At 37.6% G+C, this 24,602-nt stretch overlaps 1 protein-coding gene across 1 annotated transcript in view; it reads right to left on the bottom strand.

Annotated features, from left to right (window-relative positions):
- ADAMTS19 (ADAM metallopeptidase with thrombospondin type 1 motif 19) overlaps positions 1-24,602 on the bottom strand; it is a 146,615-nt gene that overhangs the window by 93,644 nt on the left and 28,369 nt on the right. Inside the window, exons 3-7 of the mRNA XM_074166133.1 lie at positions 21,479-21,644; positions 13,877-14,049; positions 12,884-12,967; positions 10,722-10,879; positions 456-499 (exon numbers count right to left, since the gene is read on the bottom strand). Coding sequence (XP_074022234.1) covers positions 456-499; positions 10,722-10,879; positions 12,884-12,967; positions 13,877-14,049; positions 21,479-21,644 — 625 coding nt within the window. The remainder of the gene's footprint in view (positions 1-455; positions 500-10,721; positions 10,880-12,883; positions 12,968-13,876; positions 14,050-21,478; positions 21,645-24,602) is intronic.

Here is a 24,602-nt window from a genome sequence, read left to right as displayed (position 1 = left end):
CACAATAGTTCACATCCTGTACACTTCAGAAGTTACATAGTTCGTAAACACTGTATTGCTCTACTACATTACATTAAATTCTTATGGAAACTTTCTTTAAACATCATATTCACACCAAAGATAAATCCACTGAATAAAAAAAGGAATCATAAGCACATTTGTTTAGCTTCATAGTCTGAATTAAGAATATTAATATAACTTGGTGTTAAACTGTGAGATCAAAAAGAAAAATAATTTAAAGTTTGCCCTATGAATGAGATGGTAATACTGTACTTTAACACATTATTTTGCTAGAAGCATACACAAATCTAATGAAGTAGATTTATTTTGCATTTCAGCTAGTTACAACTATCCAGCACTGATTCTGTTGTCATCTTTTAGCTTCACATCTCTATTTATGTAACGGATTTTATGAAGTGGTTTATACACAGAGTCTCTTATGTTTATTTACTTACCAACAGTATCACATGGTTCGTCTTTATGTACACAGAAATCCTTCCTAGAATTAGGGGGAAAAGAAAAATGTTAAGCAAGCCAAGCTGTCAGTGTGGTAACGACTGTGTGACCTATTTACAAATAATTTGCATGGCTGAATGAATAATTACAGAACATCATTATCTCAACAAAGAGCATGGGGATACAAAGGCCAGGATTATCCAGAACACTTAAACTTTATTTTATTCCTAGAACAGATTTAGGAGTAGTCAGGTGGTAAAACATGTACCATATACTTAAATTGCATTGTACCTAATTTCTGGTTTTCCCCCCAAGTAAGCATCTTGAGATGTCACAACTCTAAAGTTAGTCTTTCTTTCATTTGAAATGAAAATATCTTCAGCGCTTATTATCAGGTCCAAAAGAAGCATCATAATCCAGCATTTAGATCAGAGAGAGAGTCAGAAAGTTTTTGTCCTAAAAAGACAATGGTTAAAATGACTAATAGGAAGACATTCTGAAGAAGCATTTCTGATAGAGCATCCCTTTCTAACAATGGAAAACTTAAGAATCAACTCTCTGGGAGAAGCCTATCCTATATCCAACACAGATTTTAGTACAGCAATAGCTGTATAAATAAGACTACTCAGTTGCATGAAGTAGAATAAATATTTTATCTCTGTCTTAAATAACATCTGCTTGGGAATCATTTTCATGTCACACCTATTTTACCTGTTCTCAGAGACACATAAAGGTATCAAACGAGCAAAGTGTCCCGGTTTGAAGTAAAACCAAACCAATTTTCTGTTCTGTAACTTTACATCCTAGCTAGGCCTCCTCTAACTCTCTGAAATTAACGGCATATTGTGGAGAAAACTGCTCGTTCTCAGAGTGATAAGCCCAATGTTTGTGCTCCATGCCAAGGAATGGTACGCAGGGAGGCCCTTGCTTATACTTATTGCTATAACAACCAAGGGCAGCCCATTTCGTTATTTGCCCCCTTAAAGGGTCAGAAACGGAAAAAACGAAAAGGGGTCACATCTGTAGGGAGGAGCGGACAGGAGAGGTGACCCAAACCTGACCAACTGGGGTATTCCATCCCATCTGCCCCATGCTCAGTATAAAAGCTGAGGGATCAAAGGGTCAACCCCCTTCCTGCGATGGCTGACCTCCAGGGAGGAGTCTGTCTGTTCGTCTGCCTTTGATCCCGATCCGTGTGTTCCTGACTCCAGAGCTGGTATCCAGTTCCCATTCGTCACTGAGTCCAGTCTGGGACTTCCCCAGTGCCTGCCGGTGATGTGACTGTCATCCTGGGAGCTTTATACGGCTTTGTATATATTGTATCTATTTCATTATTTTCTTTTGTTTTGTTTTGTTTTATTTTAATAGTAATTCTTCATTAAAGTAGTTTAGTCCATTCTAAACTTCTAAATCTCCTTATCTCTTTCTCTCCTCTCTCCTCTTTTGGGGCGGGGGGGGGGAAGAGGGAAGGAAGGGCCATCTGTCAGTCTGGTTTTGGTAAATTTGTCCAAAACCACGACACAAAGGAAAAGCTTCTTTTTACTGGTGTTTGTAACTCATGCTAATTTTTTATTTTAAGTAAAAACAGGGCTACTCAGGTATGCATGAACTGGCCGGGGGTTCGGAACCAACAGGGAACAAACAACAACTCCACACACACGCATAGAGCATCTATAGCACAATACAACCTAGTCAAATAAATAAGTTTCTGTTCTTTAGCTGTACCACAGAGTAATGGTCTCTGTTTTTCAGAGAGACCATATGGGCCAGAGACATTTCATTTTTATACTCTGTCTATGAAGCTATGTAGATATGCACATAGATTGATACAGGTAAAGATATACACATATATAAACACTCATTAAACAGAAACAAAATGCAAGAATTGTTTGATGCTTGAGATGACAGAGTAGACTAGTGATACTTATTATTTCTAGAAATGCAACTACTCCAAGAGCTTTTTGTTTGGTTTTTTGTTTCCCACAGACTATTCCCACAGAGCAATTTAGACCCAAAAGAAATCTCAAGAGGATGGCAAATTTCTGGCACTTGTTAAAGGCCACACAGCCAGAGACACAGGGTTATACAGCTTTTAATTCTCCAGTCACCATTTCCAGACAATTACAGAGTAGAAAAGCAAAACAACTGCGCTAAACCAAATCTTGCAAATAAGCTGATAAAGAAACTCTGGGAATCTACTGGAAATTGAGACAAAGGTGGTGAACAACAAACTATAATCAGATACAGAAGAAAGATCTTTTATTTTTTCAAACCTGCAACAAATTGCATTGGTCGTAACACAATTCTTTGTTTTGTGCTATGTTACACAAGGGACTTATTGTCTTATTAAGCAACATGACAGAACGATTAGAAATATGGTACTTGTGGTGAAGCAAGAGAACATGTGTAAAGACAATCTAAGGACATAGTTTGTCTTCCATGTACACTCACACAACTACCATAAGTACTAACTGATGCAACAAGTTAAAAATAAAAAAAGGGAACATACCTTCAAATATACAAGAATACCATCTGACATTTAAAACTGCCAATATGCAAGAGGTTTCTGCTTATGTAATAGCTTTGTTCTCATACACTTACTGAGCTGGTTTTGTTTTGTTTTTCCTTCTTGGCTGACTCTGACTATGGTTATGCTACGCATCCAGAGTTTCATTATGGGACTTGGGGGAAACAGTACTGCTATGATTTGGCAAGAGGGAAGTACAATAAACCATTCTTAGTTCCTGATTTACGTTGAAAGAATGTAATTCCTCCTTTAATTTCCAAGAATATGAATGCACTACATACATTTGAGACTAGACTCCTTAGTAAAGATTTACAGCTCTAGCTAGACCTACCAATGACTCTCACCGAAATCATTCTCTTACTCCCACACGGTAACTTAAATATTCCATCATATTATAATGATGTTCCTCTGTATGTATGTAACATACACACTGATATATATATATACACTCCTCTACACTTTATATATATATGGAATTGGCATACTGAAACTACACAAAACAAAAGAAAGGACACAGACTCCTCCAAGTAAGAAGTATAAAGCACAGCAATAAAGCACTCTACAAAGTCCTCAGGAAAGCCACTCAGATTATTTGCTTTGGTTCTTTTTCTCCCTTTTCTTAGTGAAATAGAGCAATGATACTAGCAATACCATTAATAATATAGAATTTTTGTGGCACAAGTTCATAACAAAGTCCAACACCAAAATCAATAAACTGGTTAAAGAACACTTTTAACCAGCATCTAGCACACAACTTCCATTACTCTAAATAGTTATTTTGCATGCACATGGAAGGGAAAACAGGCCTTTATTCAAGTGAGAGAAAAGAGGAGCTTTCATGAGATTTAGGACTGATTTCCAAGCTTGAGTGAGTTGGCTAACCCTAGAAAAGAATTCTAAGCAAGAATGGGTAACCGCTAATCCATTGTTTCAGAAAATTATATTTAGTTAGTGCATTTTTAATCGACTACATATAGCATTAGGAAGGGCCTTCACAGCAAAGAAAGACTATCCGGTTTCTAAATATAAAGTATCTCATTACATTCCCCTTGTTAAAAAAAATCTGACGTGTAGATGGGATGTATAACAGAAGACATCAAGAAGAGCAGAGCAAGACTAAAGAAGAATCGAGACATATTTTTTATGATTAGTTTGCACTAATTTTAGATAAATTTCAGTCCTTTTAGGCATACTGGTCAACAGACCTATTTCTCGTCTAAGCTAGTTTATCATTTCCTTCCATATGCTAGATTGGACAAAAGAAGAAACAGAAGAGGACGGATAATGGATGTTACCAGTCTGCCAAATCTTGATTCTGGCTTTCACCCTACTTTCAATTTCTTAACTTCTCTAATGTTCATAATTTTGAAGAAAGTAGAGTACGCTTGAAAATGCAGTCTAATCCCTGCTGCTGTCATTGATTCTAAGACTTACAACTTTTAAAGATATATTTGAGGTTTATTGCCCAAGCAACAAGTTTTCTCAAATCATAAGGTTTTTATAAAGAATAGTTGCAATTAATGGCCCCCATGGCAAATAACATCCTCATCATATTGCAAATGCCTTCATTTGCACTGTGCTAAGTGAATAATGACAAGACTGCAGATATTCTTGTCTCTTCAAGTAACAGGACATTCTGAAATGGTTCTGACATATAAACTGTGCATATACATACCAACTAATAAATGCCCTTAAAGAAATATTAAAATCAATTTTGGAGTTAATGAAGCACACAATAAATTAGATACATACTATTCAATTGGGAATTTAAACAAATGGATAATTTTACTACCATAAATCTATTTCAGAAACTGTTTAGTATTTTGAGGGTAAACCTCAAATGAACCAGTATGCAGTGGACAATTTTAGCAAATCAGGAAATACTACATTTACATATTTTAAATAGCAACAGATTACTTAGAGCCTGTAAAGTTGAACTGACATTAAAAAGGATAATATAAATACACCTTCTTCTAAAGTTCATCTTTCAGATAAACTAAAAAATAACAGCTCAGAAGTGTGATAACTGAACCATAACTGAACTGAATGTGTAGCTAATATCTCAAAACAGATACAGAAACGTTAGGAAGCCAAGGAAGGTGATTTTAGTGGAGTCCAACAGAATTTAGCATCAGCACTAGCATTAAGCAATGATCTGGAAGAAAGTAAGCAGGCACTACTGGTAAAGTTCAAAAATTAAATGAGTTCTGGTAAAATGCAAATAGGAATGAAGACAAATCAATTCTTAAAGATTACTCATCTGAATAACTTTTATTTTAGTGTAGCCAAAACTGGACCCCCAAACTCAATCAGGTACGGCAACAGCATGACAACAACAATAAAAAGAAATAAGCATTTGAGAACAGGCAGTAGAAGCGAACAGTATCCTTGGATAAAGATGCAGGAAAACATCAGACACGGCCCCAGTACAACCACTACAACCGTTCACACACTACTGCATCCAATTTGGTGTTTATGCTTCAGAAAACAATTTGAAAAATGGGAAAAGGTCTGGAAACAGCTAAGAGAATGATTACATGTCTAGGAAACAGGCTTAAAAACCTCTCTAAATTAATCTAAGAGAAAGATGAGTTGTGACTTGATCACAGCCTACAAGTATTTACATAGGGAGGAGCTTTCTAACAGCTCTTTAGCAGCAAACGATACAAGAGATCCATGGTTGAAAGCTGAAGAAACAAAAATTAGAAATAAGATACAACTGTCCATTCTGAAAGTAAATAACTGTGGCAATAGTCTACTCCGGAACACAGTTTATCTTCCTTTATTTTAAATCTTTGTCTTGAGACTGTCTAGTTTTCTTACTTATCAGAAAAATAAAATGTAAAAATAACTGATGGAAGTTAATGTTTGGGACCTGCCCTAGATAATCAAATATTTGAAATTCAGTTTAGGTCCATGTAATGCTACATAACAATCTGTATAACTGAATGGAATATATGTAGTGTGCGTACTAAAGCTCAAAAGAACAAGCTGACAGAAAGACATCAATTCATGCAGATTTTTCTCACATGTATTATTACAAGCATTGCCATTGACAGACTCAAGCATCTTGCACTTAGAAAAGAAAAAACCAAAACCCACAGCATATGATGACTTAAAATTAGTGGAATTTTTAAAATACTCAAGCTAAAAACAGGTCTTAAAATTAATGTGATAAATACAGGAGACTGTGTTTTTTAAACAAAGGGCACCTGTGACTCTTAACGTTTCCATGCTTTCTTCTACATCTCCAATCATGTTAGTAAATAATTAGTAGTAAGGACATGTGAAATTCTCATGTACTCCCTTGAGGTCTGCTGTTGATGTCAAAAGAAGAAACAGTAAACACTGTAAAAATTTGCAACAATATCAAGAGAATTGGTAGTATTGAAATTACAGTGATGAAAAAACACCACTATGAAGGCAAAATTAAGAATTTAATCTCTCACCATGCAATTCCAAGAACTGATTTTTCTATAGCTGAATTTCACTAGAAGTTTAAGGACAGCAGTAATAGCTTAATAACCCAATCTCCATCCCATTACATTTCAACAACTTTGGACTGCCAAACACTGCAACCTATTTGGGTGACCTTGTAATTTTAGTCTCTGTGCAGAAGTCATTCACAGTCTTCCACCTCATACTTTCTTGAGGACGTGTCTTTGGTTCAAACTATTATCATCAGAAAGGTAGTAAAAAGCAAAGTCAGGAAAAGAACTGTACTTCTTGTTTGCGTTGGAAGTTAATAGCAGCACTTAATAAATCATTGTCCAAGCTTTGGGTAGAGTTCTGGAAGATTAGAACGACTGGAAATGAAACAATATTTAACAAATTTAAGTGCTGTTTATGCCATTGTCTACTTTTACACAATGAGGCACTTCCTTACTGTGAAAATGCCTCACATCACTGTTTCAATTATGTATCACCCAGAGGAAAGAAATTTCAGATACTGCAGATCAATATGAATAAACAGCTGTGAACACAGAATATCACTGCCTATCTGATGAATATTAGGAGACTCAGAGATCTATTTTCTGTCACAAGCACATGTAAAAATGGTAATTCTTAGAAGGAGAATACAGAACTTGATTTTTTTTTAACAGTATTTTCATATTTACTAAATTTTCTAAAACAACATTGTGACACCAATTGACCTCATTCTTGTATACCTTTTTTTTTTTTTTTTTTTTTTTTAATAATACGTGTCAAAGCTTTCATTACCTTGTTTGCAATAGGGGCAATATAAGAACTTAAGTATTGTTATAGAACAACTATGGATGCCATGGGCCTTTTCCTGCCTTACTTTCAGTTACCTCATTCAGGTCAGACAACAGATGCAGATAGCAATGGGTAATATCACCTCAGTGGGCACCAAAATCAGGGTAATCTCTGTGCATTCACACACAGTAATTTAAAAGGCAAGGACGATGTTGATATATCAGGGTATATTTTTTCCTCAGAGAAACGTACTTTCTGATATGTATACCTCTAAAGTAATTATGCTAATTTATAACTGTGAATCAGCTAGTTTTATCAAGAGATTCCTTGACAATAAAACAATTTCTGTCTTAATTCTCACATTCTCCTTATACCTAACCTCCCTGGGGATCCTCTCCAAATACACTATTCAAAGTTTTTCTTTCTGTCTTCCTTTTATTTTATGGCACCACTTTTTAAACAAGACATTACTTCATCAGAATAAGTAGATTTAAAGGGAAACTAAAAAAAGCCCTCAAAGGCTCAAATAGGACTACAGTGAAGTGAAATGAACAAATTGGTAGCAGATTCCTATGCATCAATAAAGCCTATTTGGGTAGCAGAGAAAGTTGTCAGGAGAAGCCAGTTTTGCTTTATGCTTTATGTAACAAATGCAAAAAAAAGTCTTGAAAAGTACTTTTTTCATGAAAAGGCTATGACGGCTGTTTGACAATCTCTTTTACATACACATTATGCCCTTTTTAGTTAGGCATTAGATGTTATCTCTGCAGACTACTCAATACTTCATTTCGAACTCTTATGGTTACTAGTCACAACTGGCATGTGAAAGCACAGCAAAGCTTTTTCAAAGCACTCTTGCTGTTCTATTATCATGCGAGACAAAAAAGGAGGCGTGGGTAAGCTTTAGGAGATCTGCCACAGAGTATGTTAGACAACCAAGACTTTACATTTTTACTTGAAAAATACCAAGGAGTTGGTGTTCATCTGTCTAAACAAAATTATTTCTCTCAATAAAGCAGGTCTGCTGTCCAAAGCTGTTTGGAAGTTGTGACAAAGGAGCTTGTTCTGTGTTTGCAGTATGGAATGAGACTTTGAATTAACAAAACACACAAGTGGAGCCACACATGAGGTTAGCTATATCATAAACCTGATGATGTGCAAAGGGAGCCTGGATTAGCAAAACATTCCCACAGTCAGCAAACCACACTGGTATGATTTATTAGCAGCTAAAGCAGCTCTGAGATGGAAGGTAGTACAGTCCAGAGAATAATACCACTGAAAAAATAAAAATGTCAGAAGAACAGATCTTTAATTTCTGGCTCTATTAACTTACTATCTGACATCCAACCAATCACTTCCCTGTTCTCTACTCCAATTTCCTTAACACTGATCAGAGTGTTAAGGACTCCACAAAACATATTAAAACTGACAGGAAAAACATTGTAGGCAATGCAAATCAGAGTATCGTTATTACAAAGCACATCAGAAAAGCTTGTCTTAGCATGTGATTAGACTTTTCAAAAGCTTTTTTACCATTTAGAAATCCTGCATGAAATTCAAAAAGGTCTCTTGCCAAAGGCACTGGCTGCTAAAAACATCTCCAGACCACTGCCTCTTAACTGCTTAACTAACACCTCACTTGCATCAGTTCAGATCTCTTCTGCCTCTTCCCATAAAGGCTAGTTAAGGTGAAGATGGAAAAGTGAGAGGAAAGAGGAGTTGCATGCTTTATTTCATGGTATCTTACTACTTATGAGTAGTACACCTCAAAAACTGAAGAATGCAGCCCTAGACTCACTCTCCTGGCACTGCCCGAGATGCAGGCTTGAAGGGTTCGGTGCTCCCTCCAGCTGCTGCTGCTGCCGCAGATACTGCTGCCTCTGCTGCTGAAATAAGAGAGCCAGGGCATAGGCAAGACGTCACTCAACAACCCTAAGTTTCTAGCAACCAAGCAGGATGCAATTGTTCAATTATCCTCAGACAGTCACAAAGTACAACAAGATGTACGAAGGTCTGTTCCCCTTTAGCTATGCTCATCAACCAAATGCCTTGTATTGATACTCAGCCATCCTTTATGCCTCTTTCCTACTACTCACACTTTTCCTTCTCCATCTAGATTCTTCCCCCAATGACACATTCATTGCTTTTAAAATCAGTCTTGGGTCTTAATCTGAAAAATTTCTTTCCAGTCTGTCATCCTAAGTATATTTTCTGATGAGCTAAAGGAAATTTCTTGCAGAGAATGTTACTTCTCATGTCTTCCATGGTAGTTCAGAGGAGCCTGTGTGAAGGACTACTGCTTAGCTTATGAATAAATATGTAACAAAAACTAATCTGCCCCCTCAAAGACCCAACAATCCATAAAACAGACAAACATAACAAATAGAGGAGCACAGCACTGGGTAAGAACAGATAGATGTGTGTTTTTCTAAGTAAATGTAAGGGATTAAACAGCAAAAGTAGCAACAAAACTGTCACTACAGACAATTTGGACTTCATCATTTTGTGCTTCCAGTATGTGACTGGCTCTCCAAAACAGGGAAATTTAGGTAAGTCTTTTTCTGCTTCAGAAAATTGAAATATATTCTAGATATTGGAGTAGTCCGAATGTAAACAATTTTTTTTAAAAAATCCATATAGCTCCTAGTAAAATTGCCCTGAATAAATAGTATAAAGCTACAATTAAGTTTAAAGACTACACACAGTTTTAGGATACCATGTCACCAAGTAGCATGGGACAGCACAATTGTATTCCAATATATCCAGTCATAGGAATTTTCTTTGGAAGGGAACTCTGAAAGTCATCCCGTCTAGATGGCTACTCAAAAATGGCACTAAGCACAACTCTATGCCAGTTGAACCCTCATTCTTTCCTTTTCTTTGGATAATGGCTGTACGCTGTCTGAACATCAAAATGCATCCCTCTGTGCACCATCTACAGCCAAAACCATGATAGCATCTGCTTGGGAGGAAAAATGTGAGCTGGAGGCCTATGTCCTTCTAAATGTGTGAAATGCCTGGTACTTAAGAGTTATAAGGAACTGCAGATTTGGGATCACACCCTGTGGATGCAGAGTACAATGAAACATACTAGTTCTAGATCCATTAGAGGGAAATATAACTTAGTCATGTGCCTAGTGTCATGCTGATCCAGCTCTGAATGGTCTAAATATGCTTTTGTGTTTTGAATGAAAGTATCTATGGGTCTGTGAGTGCTGCCTATTTTAAATAAAGGCACATGGAGAGAGGCATCCAACCTATGGTCTTAGCTACATAGCCAAAGAAGAAACAAGAGAGCAACCTGTTTGTCATTTCACGTGTACCATCTGGGAACTATTGCTTTCTGAACTATCTTTACCATCACTTTACCACCACCTTTGAGTTCTGGAAAAAGCCTCAAGCTGGACTTTTCCTCACTGCAAAAGTAAATCTTAACTGCGTTGGTCATCTATCAATTCCTTTGATTTATGTTCATATTATGCCACTGCCTATTTTTAATGCTCATCTTTCAGTATTTTACCTTGTGATCAGTATAGCTGCATCAACTGAAGACATGTCTTCTCCCCAGCTTGTTGACATTTCTAAGTGTATATCATTCTTCTTGCCAAATTCTTCATGTTGCCATTTACAAAAGCTTTCCAGCATCTTTTCCCCGTGATGTCCAATATACATATCTGCCTGAAAATAAATATCATACTTTAAAATTAGAAACATGGAAAGGGAATCTCTTTTTCTTATGAACTAAACAAACTATCAAAGGATTCCCATAACATTTTTTTTTTTTAAAAAGAGAAATCAAATTGACATTGTCCTGAAATACAATATACAAACCATAGCTCAATAGAATGTCTTAACCAAGAGACTCATGCAGTCAGGGGAAGTCTCTGGTGACTGGAAAAAGAGAAACATTGCACCTGTTTTTATAAAGGGTAGGAAGGAGGATTGTCTTGGTTCCAGCAAGGACAAGGTTACTTCTGCCCAGGCTCTGGCAGGCACACAGGTATTCCATCCCATGGGAGCCATGCCCAGGGAGCTGGCCTGGGGAGGGAGCAGGAAGTCACCACTGGGGAGCGGGCTGAGGTGTCCTGGGTGCAAATTGTGTTCGTATATTCTTCTGACAGTGTTACTGTTGTTGTTTTCCTGTTCCCTTTGCTGTTCTGTTAAACTGCCTTTGTCCCAACCCATGAGTTTTGCCTTTTTCTTCTGATTCTCCCCTCGCGGCTGATGGAGGGGAGGAGAGGTAGTTCTTTGTTGCCAGCCAAGGCTACACCACAACACGAAGAGACCAGTGCTGTTCAGTATCTTCATCAATGACATAGACAGTGGGATTGAGTGCACCCTCAGCAAGTGTGCAGACGACACCAAGCTAAGCACTGTGGTTGACACGCCCAAGGGATGGGATGCCACCCTCAGGAATGTCCACCGGCTTCAGAAGTGGGCTCATGTGAACCTCATGAAGTTCAACAAAGCCAAGCGCAGGGTCCTGCATGCATTGGGGCAACCGCAGGTATCAATGCAGGCTTGGGAATGAAGGGATTCAGAGCAGCCCCGCCAAGAGGACTTGGGGGTGTTGGCTGATGAGAAGCTCAACATGAGCCAGCAATGTGCACTTGAAGCCCAGAAAGCCAACCGCATCCTGGGCCACATCAAAAGAAGCGTTGCCAGCAGGTCCAGGGAGGTGATTCTGCCCCTCTACTCTGCTCATGTGAGACCCCACCTGGAGTACTGCGTCCAGCTCTGGAGCCCTCAGCACAGGAAAGACAGGGACCTGCTGAGGCAGGTCCAGAGGAGGGCTGCAACACCTGTCCTTTGCGGACTGTTCAGCCTGGAGAAGGGAAGGCTCCGGGGTGACCTTATTGCAGTACTTAAAGTGGGCCTACAGGAAATATTGAGACAAATGTTGTTGGGGGCCTGTTGTGATAGGACAAGGGGTAATGGATTTAAACTAAAAGAGGCAAGATTTAGACTAGATATAAGGAAGAATTTTTTTACAAAGAGGGTGGTGAAACACTGGCACAGGTTGCCCAAAGAGGTGGTAGATGCCCCATCCCTGGAAACATTCAAGGTCAAGTTGGATCAGGCTCTGAGCAACCTGATCTAGTTGAAGATGTCCCTGCTCATTGCAGGGGAGGCTGAACTAGTTGACCTTTAAAGGCCCCTTCCAATCCAAACTATTTTAGGATTTTATATCAGCTGACTTGTCTTTCTTTGGAAAGAAAAGAAAAACAGGAATTGAGATGGTGCCTGAAAGGGGCAATGAAAGAATAGTGCTATATCATGGCACCTTTTCTCCATCAAGGGATTGGCTAACACAGAACGTCAATTCTCCTTCTACTGTCCACTGGGTTTAAGGGAGATTATTTTTTTATTGAGCGTAAGGATGCACAAAAAGCAGAGCACAAGCAGACTTTCTTAAGAACTAACTGATTTCCACAAGGAAACTTTGTTTCATTGACTTCCAACGGTAACCACAGAAAAATCTCAATATATGCAGCACATAGATTAGGAGAAGCTTAATCTTTACTGGGTCTGCCCCACAGTTCAAATAACTAAATAACGCACAGAAGCTAAGTGAGAAAATTTTTCAGTCATTAAAGTTGGTGAATATCGTATGCCTTCGTGGAGCAGCAAGCTAATTACTATTACCCTCTACAGGCTAAGACAAAGATAATATATACTTACTGGAGTCTCATGAAGGAGGACAAGCTTAGTGACCCGAAGATTTACTTGTAGTCCAAGGCTCTTGTGCTGGAAAAGGTTAAAAACCTAAGATAAAAAATAGTAAATAAGAACATGTACTTGTATTGCACACTGTAGAATACAAATAACCTCAAAGAACCTCAAAAATTTCTTATATTCTACTGTAATTGCTTTAATTTTCCATAATTTGAACAGAACATTAAGCTAATGTATTGTGTTGGTCTTCTGAAGCACAAAAAACTTCTGGGAGCACAAAAAAGACCTCTTCCCCTCAATGGCCATGACTACTTTATAAACTATAGCCTGTTTCTCCAAATACTTAAACATGCGTATAATACTATTCACATGAAAATTTCTATTCAGTTAAATCCAGGATGATGGCCCGAGTGGTCTGAGACAGGACGTGGCAATAACTCTTACTATCATCCAAAACAAGTTAAAAGTTTTCATTTATTGTTCAGCTTATGCTCCTGCTTTAGAACAATCTTTCCTTGTACGTTACAGATGTTAGTTTTCACTGCTTTATGCACCAAATGAGTGCACTGCAGCTCCAGATAGAGCTGGAAGGGAATGTAATTGTCTGAATGCATTACCCTTCGTTTTTTTTCAGCGATTAATGATCATACAGCCCTTCTCAGACAATGTTATCTCTTCATAACAAGAATAGATTGTGAGAAATCATCCAATACTCCAGCCTTCCCAACAACATCATGGGCTTCTAACCAAAAAAATCATCTTGCTCAGCTCTCACTTTCTGGTTCGCCTGAAGATATAAGACCAGACAGTACAGACAAGTATGCAGCGCCATGTTTTTATGCTGCAAAACATATAGAGTAAGTCTTGACAGCCTGCTGATGTCCATGTACTGACTGTCCCTTTACTGATGCTCAGTCAGAATAATTAAAAGGAGCAACAAAACCAGCCCGCAGTCATGCATTGTTGGCAAAACACCAAAATTAATTTTAAATTTCCTACCATGTTTAAGATGGTCAGAATAAATCTTCTGGCAGCATCTGTTCCATGATACGAAACCATAGCTGGATCTGCGACCACAACAGTTTCTATATTGTACTCCTGAGGTAACTTGTAAGAGTATCGCTTTCCTCTTCCATTCTCTGATACTTTTTGATTCTTGTTTTTTCTTTTATCTGTAACATAAAACATTGCTTGACAAACTCATCCTTCAAACTACCCCTACGTTACTTTCAGGATTTGCTACCTGTGATTATGGTATAACTCTGATTATGTGGAATGTAATAGCTATGCTTATTTACATGTTTATTTAGCACTGCCAATGCTAAGGCTCAGACTGAACACTTGTATTACATATAAATGTTAGATCACACCAAGAAAACAAGAATCTTATCCAGCTGCTCAAACAAAGTCAGTCAGATTATTTGCATCCTTTCACCTAACATATTTACAAAATGTGCCTCCTAGTTTGGTTTGTGGGACAAAACTAAATTTATGTTTGACAGAAACATAGTCTCTTTGAGATTGCGGAATTGTTAACTGCCCATCTTCATAAATCACACAGAAAACATCTTGATGTAACTGTATCTCAGCATAAAAGATGGCAAATACAGATTTGCCCCAAATTCAATATTAAGAAAATACATGGACCAATTCAGTGATTTGAAAAGATGAAAGCATATTTCAGATTAATGACAGAGATTGATATGTAGGATATAGGTCTATTGGAAAAAAAAAGTGAAGCTTTATTAACATGACTTCAAAGTCAGTGCTGCTATCATTTAAGCAGTTAAAGTAAAACAACAAAACCAAACCCTGAAAACAGGCTTCTAAACTTACAGAAAGCTCCAAATTGAAAACATGTTACGTTTATGGTAAACTAGAGGTTACTGCTCTTCTTCATTTTAAGTTTCCCTTCCAAAAACCCAACAAATCCCCGTTACTTCTACAGTACAGACGGAAAAAGAAAAATGAATTACACAGAAACAGTTCAAGCCAGAAGGTGGTAAAATATGCATACAGCAGTCAGCAATGATATTTGAAATAATTTAATAAAAAAAAAAATAAATAAAATTAAACTCCCTGTTGTAAAAGCCAAATTCTGTTAGATCCCCTTGAAAGGACATAAAACTTCTGGGACTGATCTCATTGAAGTCACTGGAATCAAGTGCAATTTTTTCCAGCTTCCACAATAGAATATTGGGCTCTCTGTTTACAACAGAAGTGATGCTTGAGATGACAATTATAAACACATGTTCTGGAAACAATCAAATATTCAGAAATTTTTAGGAAATGCTTTGCAATTAATCAGTCTCATCTCTAATAGGAAAGTTCCTGCAGTTCATTTTATAACACATGACTTCTCTCCAAAAAATAAGTCACTCCTCAGGAAAGTGCTAAAAATATACCTTAAAAGTCACTGAACTCACAAATTAACTTTAAAATGTAAGATACCACTGGAAGATGGATCCTTGATTTAATATAAAAGTACAAGCAATATAGATTTAATGTAAATATAATGTAGATACATACTTTTCAATGTAAAATGTTCAAAGCATCCGTGCTTAAAAAGGTTTTCTCTCTTTTTCTGTAGTCATTTGTTAAAGATTATATATGTGATTTAGTCCACCCCACTACATTTTAGAAGGGCTTACTGACTCCTGTACAACCGGTTACAATGTAAGACTTACTAACACTGATAAGCATACAAATTTACTAAAAGAAAAAAAGTATATATTCTCCAGAAATAAATATTTGGTGTTTGATTGCCTAGAACTAGAAACAACTTATAAATTCATAAACTATCTAAAATTAATTTTAATTTCTCTCATTTTGATCCTTCAGACACTTGCCTAGCCTTACAGATGCAGCCAGCCTCTCACTTTGTTTGCTAACTGTGGATCTACAGCCTAGTGTATATAACATTATGTGTGTTTTCGTCACTCTTTTGAGAATAGCTTTTAATGAAACTCCAGTGTCAGAATTTGTGCCAAAAACCCCCACACCCTATAAGCTACACAACTATGACTTACCATACAAGCATCTAATGCTGCAAGAGCAGGCTACAGATCTAAGTTTAAATAGCAAACTCATTTCGGTTAAAAAAGATCTCTCATGAGCCATTTGGTCAATCTGCCTTCCTCCTAGGAACAGTGACTGATTCCAGTACAGTTTCCAGTAACACAGTTTATTCACTGTAAAATACATTTGTAAAAGACAGGAGCTAGTGCTTGAAAACTTTAAATTTAATATTAGACTGGCTGTTGAGAGAAGTCTGCTAACACACCTCTCTAAAGGTTTTAGCTAGCGGTGCATTTTTATTCAGAATTGACAGCAAGCAGCCCACAATAAAATACAGCATTGCGCTAAACATAAGTTTGCCACAGTCCCATAAACTGTTGAAAACTCTGCCTTTCGGGACTGCAGAGTTTGGTAGACAAGCTGGCTGCAAGGGGCAGTGCCCACCATTTGCCCCAGATATCTGCCAGGTTAACAAACCGAAGCACAATCTGTTCTCGGCCAGCCAACCTTTTCCAAATTGCTGGCAGAATTCCACATCACATGAGATCTCATTTATCTGAAAATTTTAGCCCTTCCCTAAGACATTTAAATAAATGGAATTAGTAATTTTGGTACCGGTGGTATTCAAACAACTGTCATGATTATCACCAAATAACAGGCAAAATGGGCTTCAAGCAAAAAAACTTGTTCCTTTACATACTCATAAATAAGTAAAAATTATAAAGAACTGCTCATTATTGAAGGCAGTGCATGAAAGAGATAATAACTGCTGCAAAAAACCCACACCTACATCATTAATGACTATGCTAACAAGATAAGTAAGATTAACTGAAAAAACTGCTTCTTGGGACTAAAGATGCATAAATTAATCTTAAAAACTTAATTATATTGGCGAAATAAAAAATAAGTGCTCCAGGAGGGTTCTGTGCAATAAGACTTCTATGTTTTGTGCAACTACAGAAAATATGAAGATTCTGTATCAATTATTTACTTTAACTCAGTTCACTGAGCGGAAAGCTAGAAATGCTCCCATACTCCAGCAAGAAGGCCTGAAATATTGCAACAAGTACATTTGCCATTCAATAGGCAATTAAGCTTCGGCAATCCTGCTTTGGCAGGGGAGTTGGACTAGATGACCTTTATGGTCCCTTCCAACTCTAAAAATTCAGTGAAATTCAGTGAAGAGAAAATAACAGGAAGTGTTAACAAAACAATAAAAATCCCCTCCAAAACACTAAAAGAGCAGAAAATCCAGCTGCTATAACCACAGGTTGCATAAAGTATCTGAGCCAACGTTAGGAGCAGGCTATGACCACAGGACTCCTGGACACTTACAAGTCCTGAGGCACAAGAGCATTCCCTGAGTACATCCACATGAAGCTCAGACCATCACTCACTCCCCAGGCTTTCTTTTCCCAGGGAAAAGAAAACGTGTAGCCTCATCATATAGAATTTGCAGTATTCTGGCTGAGAGGGAAATAGTCAGGACATTAGGCAGCCACGAGCTATACCTCCACTATAGGTTGGATAGGGATTTAAATGCAGAGTGACAACTTGTTGCTGACCAAAGGAATAGAAAACAAAAAATCAAATAGGACCAGTCTCCATCTAGTGCAATCTCATAGACCTAGACCGATGACCAAGATTGTTTATGCATTTTATTTCATGATCGCATGGAAACAGGCTGTAGAGAAAGAACCAACACAGCTCTCCCAGCTGACTGCCCAGTCTACATCCCATAAAGTCAAAGTTCTGCTTTTCATCCAGTGAAACTAGCAGGCTTTTTCCTGCAAAATGGCATCACTCAAAGAGGAACAGCACAATCTGCTCGTAACTCAGAACAGTATATTGTTTATCACCAGAACTCAGAAGTAAAAGAGGAGGCTTCCAGTCTCCCAAATACAGAAGGGATTCAAAATTCAGATCTACTGTATCCTGGACAAGAGCTCTCACTCACTAGTCTGTGTGAAAAGGAAAGACCATTTGAGAAGATAATTATTATTTTTCTTTCCCCAAAATGTCCCATGCCTTTCCCATGAGTTAGGTTCACTGTACAAACAGCATCAGCCTTGAACATGTGCTTCAGATTAGGCAGAATCATAGAATCATAGAATCACAGAGTCGTCTAGGTTGGAAGGGACCTTTAAGATCATCTAGTCCAACCATAAACCTAACACTGCCAAAAACCATCACTAAATCGTATCTTAAGCACTGTGTCTACCCACGTCTTAAATACCGCCAGAGATGGTGAATCAACCACTTCCCTGGGCAGCCCATTCCAATGCTTAATAACCCTTTCCATGTAAAAATTTTTCTTAATATCCAATCTAAACTTCCCCTGGAGCAGCTTGAGGCCATTTCCTCTTGTCCTGTCACCTGTGACTTGGGAGAAGAGACCGACTCCTACCTCTCTACAACCTCCTTTCAGGTAGCTGTAGAGAGCGATAAGGTTTCCCCTCAGCTTCCTTTTCTCTAGGATGAACAACCCCAGCTCCCTCAGCTGCTCCTCATAAGACTTGTTCTCCAGACCCCTCACCAGCTTCATTGCCCTTCTCTGGGCACAGGCCAGCACCTATAGAAGGAAAAGAGCTTAGCTTTCCAGTGTGGCCCTTTGCTTTGATGGCAACTGTTTCTCTCACATTTTATCTGTAACACGCTTGTAAATTGGTTGCTTGGAAAGGTTTCATGGACGATGTGCTAAAGAAAGGTTTGGAGTGTGAGGTCTGTATATGTGCAACTGGCTCACATATGTAAATAAATCACACACACGTTCAACAACAGGATATACACACTCTCACAAATCCAGGAAGCATCTGCTTCTGTTGGTAGAATTCTCTCCCTCCCCTAATTAATAAGAAGAATCCATCCCATTCACAAAAACAAGTTCTTTGTTGTCTCCAAACAAGTTTGGCTGTGTAACATCTTTCAATACAGCCCACAACAGTAACGGACAACAAACAATACCTTCTTTGATTGCATCTGCTAGTTCTCCATGAAAAGCTATTATTTCCAATAGTGATCCTTCAACACCTCCAGCAGAGACATTCATTCCTTCTAATAATTACAATTCATCACTGTTGATACACATTTGCTTGATAGGTAGCCAGTCTTTGAGATGAATTTGGCTCAAAACCAGCAGCATAAATACCTGTCCCAGAGCACCCATTCTGATACACGTGTACTGTAGAAGAAAGATATCCTTCCATATTGCTGAGAAGTGGCCATGTTGCCGAGATAATAGTTTCTGTGTGTCACACAGCTACAACTCTACCAAAGGCAGCTGTGCATCACCTGAGAGTATCAGAGAGCCTCTTATACTCATCTGTGTTATCTTTGTTTCATTGACCTACTCAGTTTAGGATTTGACTTTAAATTCTCAAATATTGCTGTAAAGGCTTATTTTTGTTGCTTCAACCCACCTTTAAGGCTGTGCCTGCACCATGAATGTTTTGGTGGTATTAGCTAACCGCTTGTCACACCAGCAAATTTTTCCTAGCATAGACATAGCTTTTATGCATGTAACTTACTGCAACCCTACTTAGTAAAATAACCTACAGCAGCAGAGTGAGGGACTGGTCTTGCTGGTACAACAGCATCAGTTAGAAATTGCAGATATTTATACCCCCCTGGCAATAAGGTTATGCTAGCAGGTGCTAATCAGTTATGCACAGCTTGAGTTATTTTGAAATTTCAGTCTGGCGGTAGAGATAACGAAACTTATTTTAAGCAAATATTTGAATCTCTGTTGACAGACTATTTGCACCAAGTCAGAGCCTTGGGCATAAGATTCTTAGAACAGATCCCATTTTAGAGCATAAGAAAAAGTGAAAGGATGACCGGTAATGAGCATGACAGAAGAAAAATGTCCTTAGAGAAGAGCTTGCATCTTTACTCATTTTCACACACATCATGGTTTGCTACTCATCATATGCCCCTCTCCCCCTTCCCAGATCACACATCATGCATACTTTTTTCACTCCCAAACACATCCAGGCATGCGTGCTCTAACTCACTTATCACTAATAAGGAAGAATAACCAGCTTTACTTTATGTGAACAACTTTTGCTAATACAGAAAAGGTCACTTTTACATAAGCAGTGGCAATGTAATACAATGCCTAGAAGAGAAATATAGAGCCTGCTGGAGGAAGTTACATGTCATTTACTTAGTCCCTCTTAACAACTATAAAAAGAGCCTTGTTTTGCTACTTCATCTTTGATTTCAACCTGTGGATGTACGCCTAATTATAGAAACAATACTTCCAAACTTGAAAAAAAAGGAAAGTGTCATATTTCTTCTGTAACCATATAAAACAGAGAGAGTAGTATAAATGTTCAGGAAGAACCACCAGCCACTGAAAAGTTTAGGGTACAACAGATTTCCAGATGTCAGCTAGGCCAACCTCCTACTCCAGTCAGGGCAAGCATCAAAGTAAGATCACCTCTCTTAGAGCCATTTCCATTTCCAGCTACGTTTTGTAGTCTGAGGGTGTAGACTCCACAGCCTCCCTAGGAAACCTCTTCCAGTGCTAAGCATTCTTGCTGAGATTTTTTTTCACTATGCCCAGTTGAAATTTCCTTGAATGTAAGTTACAACCATCCATACTTCTAAGGAAAGTCTGGCTTCATCTTCTCTCTGCAGCCAGAAGACTGCAGCTGTATCCTTCCTTTACCTTTCTTTACCTGTTTGAAATAACCCAGTTTCTTCTGCCTTATCCCAAATGTCATATAATCCAGCTCCCTAGCCATGTCAGTGCATCTCTGCTATTTCTTTCCACTTTGTCAGTATCTCACTTTTACTAGTTCAGGAGACATGAAAAAAATGCCTTTAAATGTGTACTCATTCTGATTTGTTTCCTGGGGAAAAAATAATTTCTCACAACAACATTAAATACACCCTCAGCTCGTCCTGAGATCAAAAGACTGTGATGTCCCCTATCCTTTGAAGAAGAGGTGATGATGATGAAGCAGGTAAAACCGAACTTCTTTCACAAAAGCCATTTCTCCCCTCCCAATTGAAAACCATTAAGTTGTCACTATATGCCAAATTTTTATTGAAACCCTTCTACTTCAACAACTTCTACCCGCCATTGAGGAAGATGCATTAGGATTGTTTCACACAGTTCTTCTAAGTGTCAGTCATAGAACAAGAACACTGTTATAACAATTATTTCAATTCAGTGTCAGACCCATTTGGAAATTCAAGACTTGTTACTAACCAAAATTGGGACGAACCTTGCTAATGTTTTAAAATGGAAAATTAAGTACAAGCACTGTATGTAGTGAGTAATTAAGCAACTACAAAGACAGACAAGGACAAGAAATAGGTTGTAATTTTTAAGTTGAAGTAAAAAAATGACCCCAAATATTTCTACTTTCAAATATAATTGGACATTAACAGGCAGTGTCTATTCCTCAATGGACATCTTCCTATTCTGACAAGTGGCAGCCTCAGCTTGCCACCTCAAAGTCCACCATAAGTTACTGCTAGAAGAATAATCAGTCGCAGTTGTTTAACTATTACCTACATATCTTAAAAATATGTCTGCTACATTAGATCTTTTCAGTGAGATTTGTATATTACCTGTAACAACACCACAGTACTGATTCTGAGAAGCTGGTTTTTCAGAAATTTTCTCCTCTATGGACCTTTTTCGTCTGTACACCCTGTGTGCATGACCTGTCACAGCCAAAGTGCGATTGAGTGGCTCAATAAATATGAAGTCCTCATTAATCTGTATAAACCCCATCTGCAAAGGAAAACAAAAGGAACACATAAGATAAGAATTTAAGAAAGTATGAAATTGTTCACAGTCCTGCAGAAGAAAAAAAATCACAAAACTCTATTTAAGAAAACCCTTTGTTTTAGTAACCTTACCAGCAAAGTAACTACCTTTATGTTTTACAAGCCTTTCTACTTAAGTGAACTAGAATAAATTTCATTTATTTCAACTAAATCTGTGTGGGTGGGTGGCTACATGCCAGTAGCAGATGCACGGTAAAAGATCTGGAATGTTAAAAGTTTGCTCTGGGGGACCCACAGGGTCATTTAAATATGCATAGCATGTACAGAAAAGTCTATACACTAGTTTCATTACTCAATGTATTGTCACATTTTCAGATAACTACATTTAATGACATAACAGGAATAATTTAGGGCATAAGAATACCTTCTGAGTGACTATGAAGCTGGAAAAGACATCTTGACACTCCTTTTACACTTTTTCCAATCAAAAAAAAAGTATAAAAAAAGGCAGCAATCCCTCCTTGGTTGCCAGCAGTTAAAACAGAAAAACATTCTAATACAGCCATTTAGTTGGTTAGCTTACCCCGCACCCCAACATATTTGTACACACAAACATACATAAAAAGCTAACACACCAGATGCATATCTAATATTACAAGAGGGTGGCCAAAGTTAAAAAAAATACTATAAAACATATATATATATAAATACCATACAAATCGAACTCAGCTCAAATTGCTAAGCTGCCAACACACAAAAGTTCCTATCAAGAGTAAAGCTGGAGAAAGCAAGGACTTGTGGGTTTTTTCCTCCTAGAAAATGTCATCAGCAAGACTGACAATTAACTTTCTCATTCTCTAAACTTGAAAACCTATAAAACAGTTTTGCTACAGAAAGAAAACAATCTGGTACTTCCAGCTGAGAGAAGCAGAGCTCTTCTGTATGTTTCCATGTAGTATGAATGCAGAGAAATAGAAAAGAATTTTGTTTCTTCTGGAATTATGTAGATGCCATTATCACATTGGATATCCTGCCTGACATATGGATAAATCATCAAAAAGAAATTCCGATCCAAGCAAGAAAACAAAATTAAATTTTATAGGTCGGACAAAATACAATTTCCTTCAAACATAAGTGGGCATTACTTTAAAAAGAAAAAAAAAAAAAGTCCAACACAATCTCTCTGTACTATTCCATAAAATAAATGTGAATACATGTATTTAATTTTTCAATCAGCTACAATAGCTGCAGAATGCTGAACAGATGTTGAAAGGTCATCATTAACATTCTACAGAAACGTAAGAGTAGCTGGGTTTTTTTGGCTGTTCTGTTTCCTTTTTGCACTTACTTTTTAGGTCAGTTCATCATGAGCTTTAAATTTTACATATTTAGAAGATTAGCTACTTATGTATTGCTAGGGACTATGGGTACATCTATCAGATGCCAATTCTATATATCTTGAATAATGTTACTTATACATAACAATTAACTTTTCTAACATAAACTATAAATGATGTTAAATTTTATTTAAAAGCATAGTTCTCAAATACTAGTAAAATGCATAAACTATTTTTCATTCTATTTTTATGTCTAATGCTGAGTTTCAGTCAGCCATAGATTTATTTATTTATTATTAAACATTATTTAGCTTATGAAAGATGCTGAAAAACTCTGTGTATAGAACAGGAGTAGCCACCCATCACATGGTACTTCACATTTTCCCTGTCCACCTACAAAAAACAAGGCCTTAGTCCACCTTGAACACAGACTCAATCATAGCATATTTCCCATATGTCTTCTGTCTTCATTCTCTGCTGCAAAATGAAACCAGGGCTTCAAGATGCTGTTCTTCAGATTGCCAACTAGACATACTGAGAAATCATGCTGGGACCACTGACATTTTATGTTTTCTTTTAGTTCCATTCATAAACTGAAGGTTAATCCATTAGTATAGAACTCTGAAACTCGCCAGCCTCCTGAGTCAGAAGGTAAAAGAACTGAACACAGATTTAAAGCTTATTGACTAAAATTAACCTCAGTTATACATATTCAAATGGGTAATTTTCAGACAAATCCAGATAATCAAATAATCTCTGTGATCATTTTGACTGCTTTTGGAAAAAATGTGACTATTTCTCCATCTCTTGGACAATTTCACAGGTAGAAAAGGGGAGATGAAACTATATCCGTGCCAACCACGCCCTTATTTTTCCATAATCATTAGAAGTGGAGCTAAGACGACCTTCTGCCATAAAACTAAATGCAGAAATCACAGAAAATCAAAGCCATGCATTAAAGCACCACAGTTTCAAAGTCCTTTCAGATATGGGACGCCAGGGCCAAATACAGGCTTCAGACAGTTCAAATGGCAAAATCCCCTTGTCATGAAAATGCACGGCAAAACAAACTCTAAAAAAATGTAAAAAAAAAAAAAAAATGCAGCTAGGGTAGAACTGTAAGCAAGTTCTAAGGAACTGATCCATCTCCCACCAGTTTCATCTGAAAAGCTACCACGACTCACTGCTGCAATTGAAAAGGCTACAAGGAGGGTGGACTTATCTCATGCAAAGGTAATGTAACATGGTGTGTTCACGTATCCCTGCATTTTCAAGTTTCTTTCCTGAAATAAAAGAACAACTTAAATGTAGCACACATTCATCTTAGTAGAGCTTGAGCCCAGGATAACCTCATTTGGCAAAAAATTCCTCGGACCTCCTATGTAAAGATGAACTGGGTACTTGCTCTGCATTTTATTTACTTTATGCAGTAAGTGAGACCTTAAGTACAGGGCAAGCTTTATCAAATGAACATGTAAAGCATCACATGGGACTACGTATGGACACTCTGAAATGGATTCACATCTACAACATGTATTTCAGAGTGGACACTTGCCCTCATAAATGAACGCTTTCCACAACATACATCATACCAAGACTTTTCACTTTCTTAAAAGAAACAAACA

The sequence above is a fragment of the Numenius arquata genome, chromosome Z (assembly GCF_964106895.1).
Source record: "Numenius arquata chromosome Z, bNumArq3.hap1.1, whole genome shotgun sequence".
In the NCBI taxonomy this organism is placed as follows: Eukaryota; Metazoa; Chordata; class Aves; order Charadriiformes; family Scolopacidae; genus Numenius; species Numenius arquata.
The sequence above is the reverse complement of the archived record's forward strand: the minus strand, read 5'-3'. Positions and strand labels throughout refer to the sequence as shown.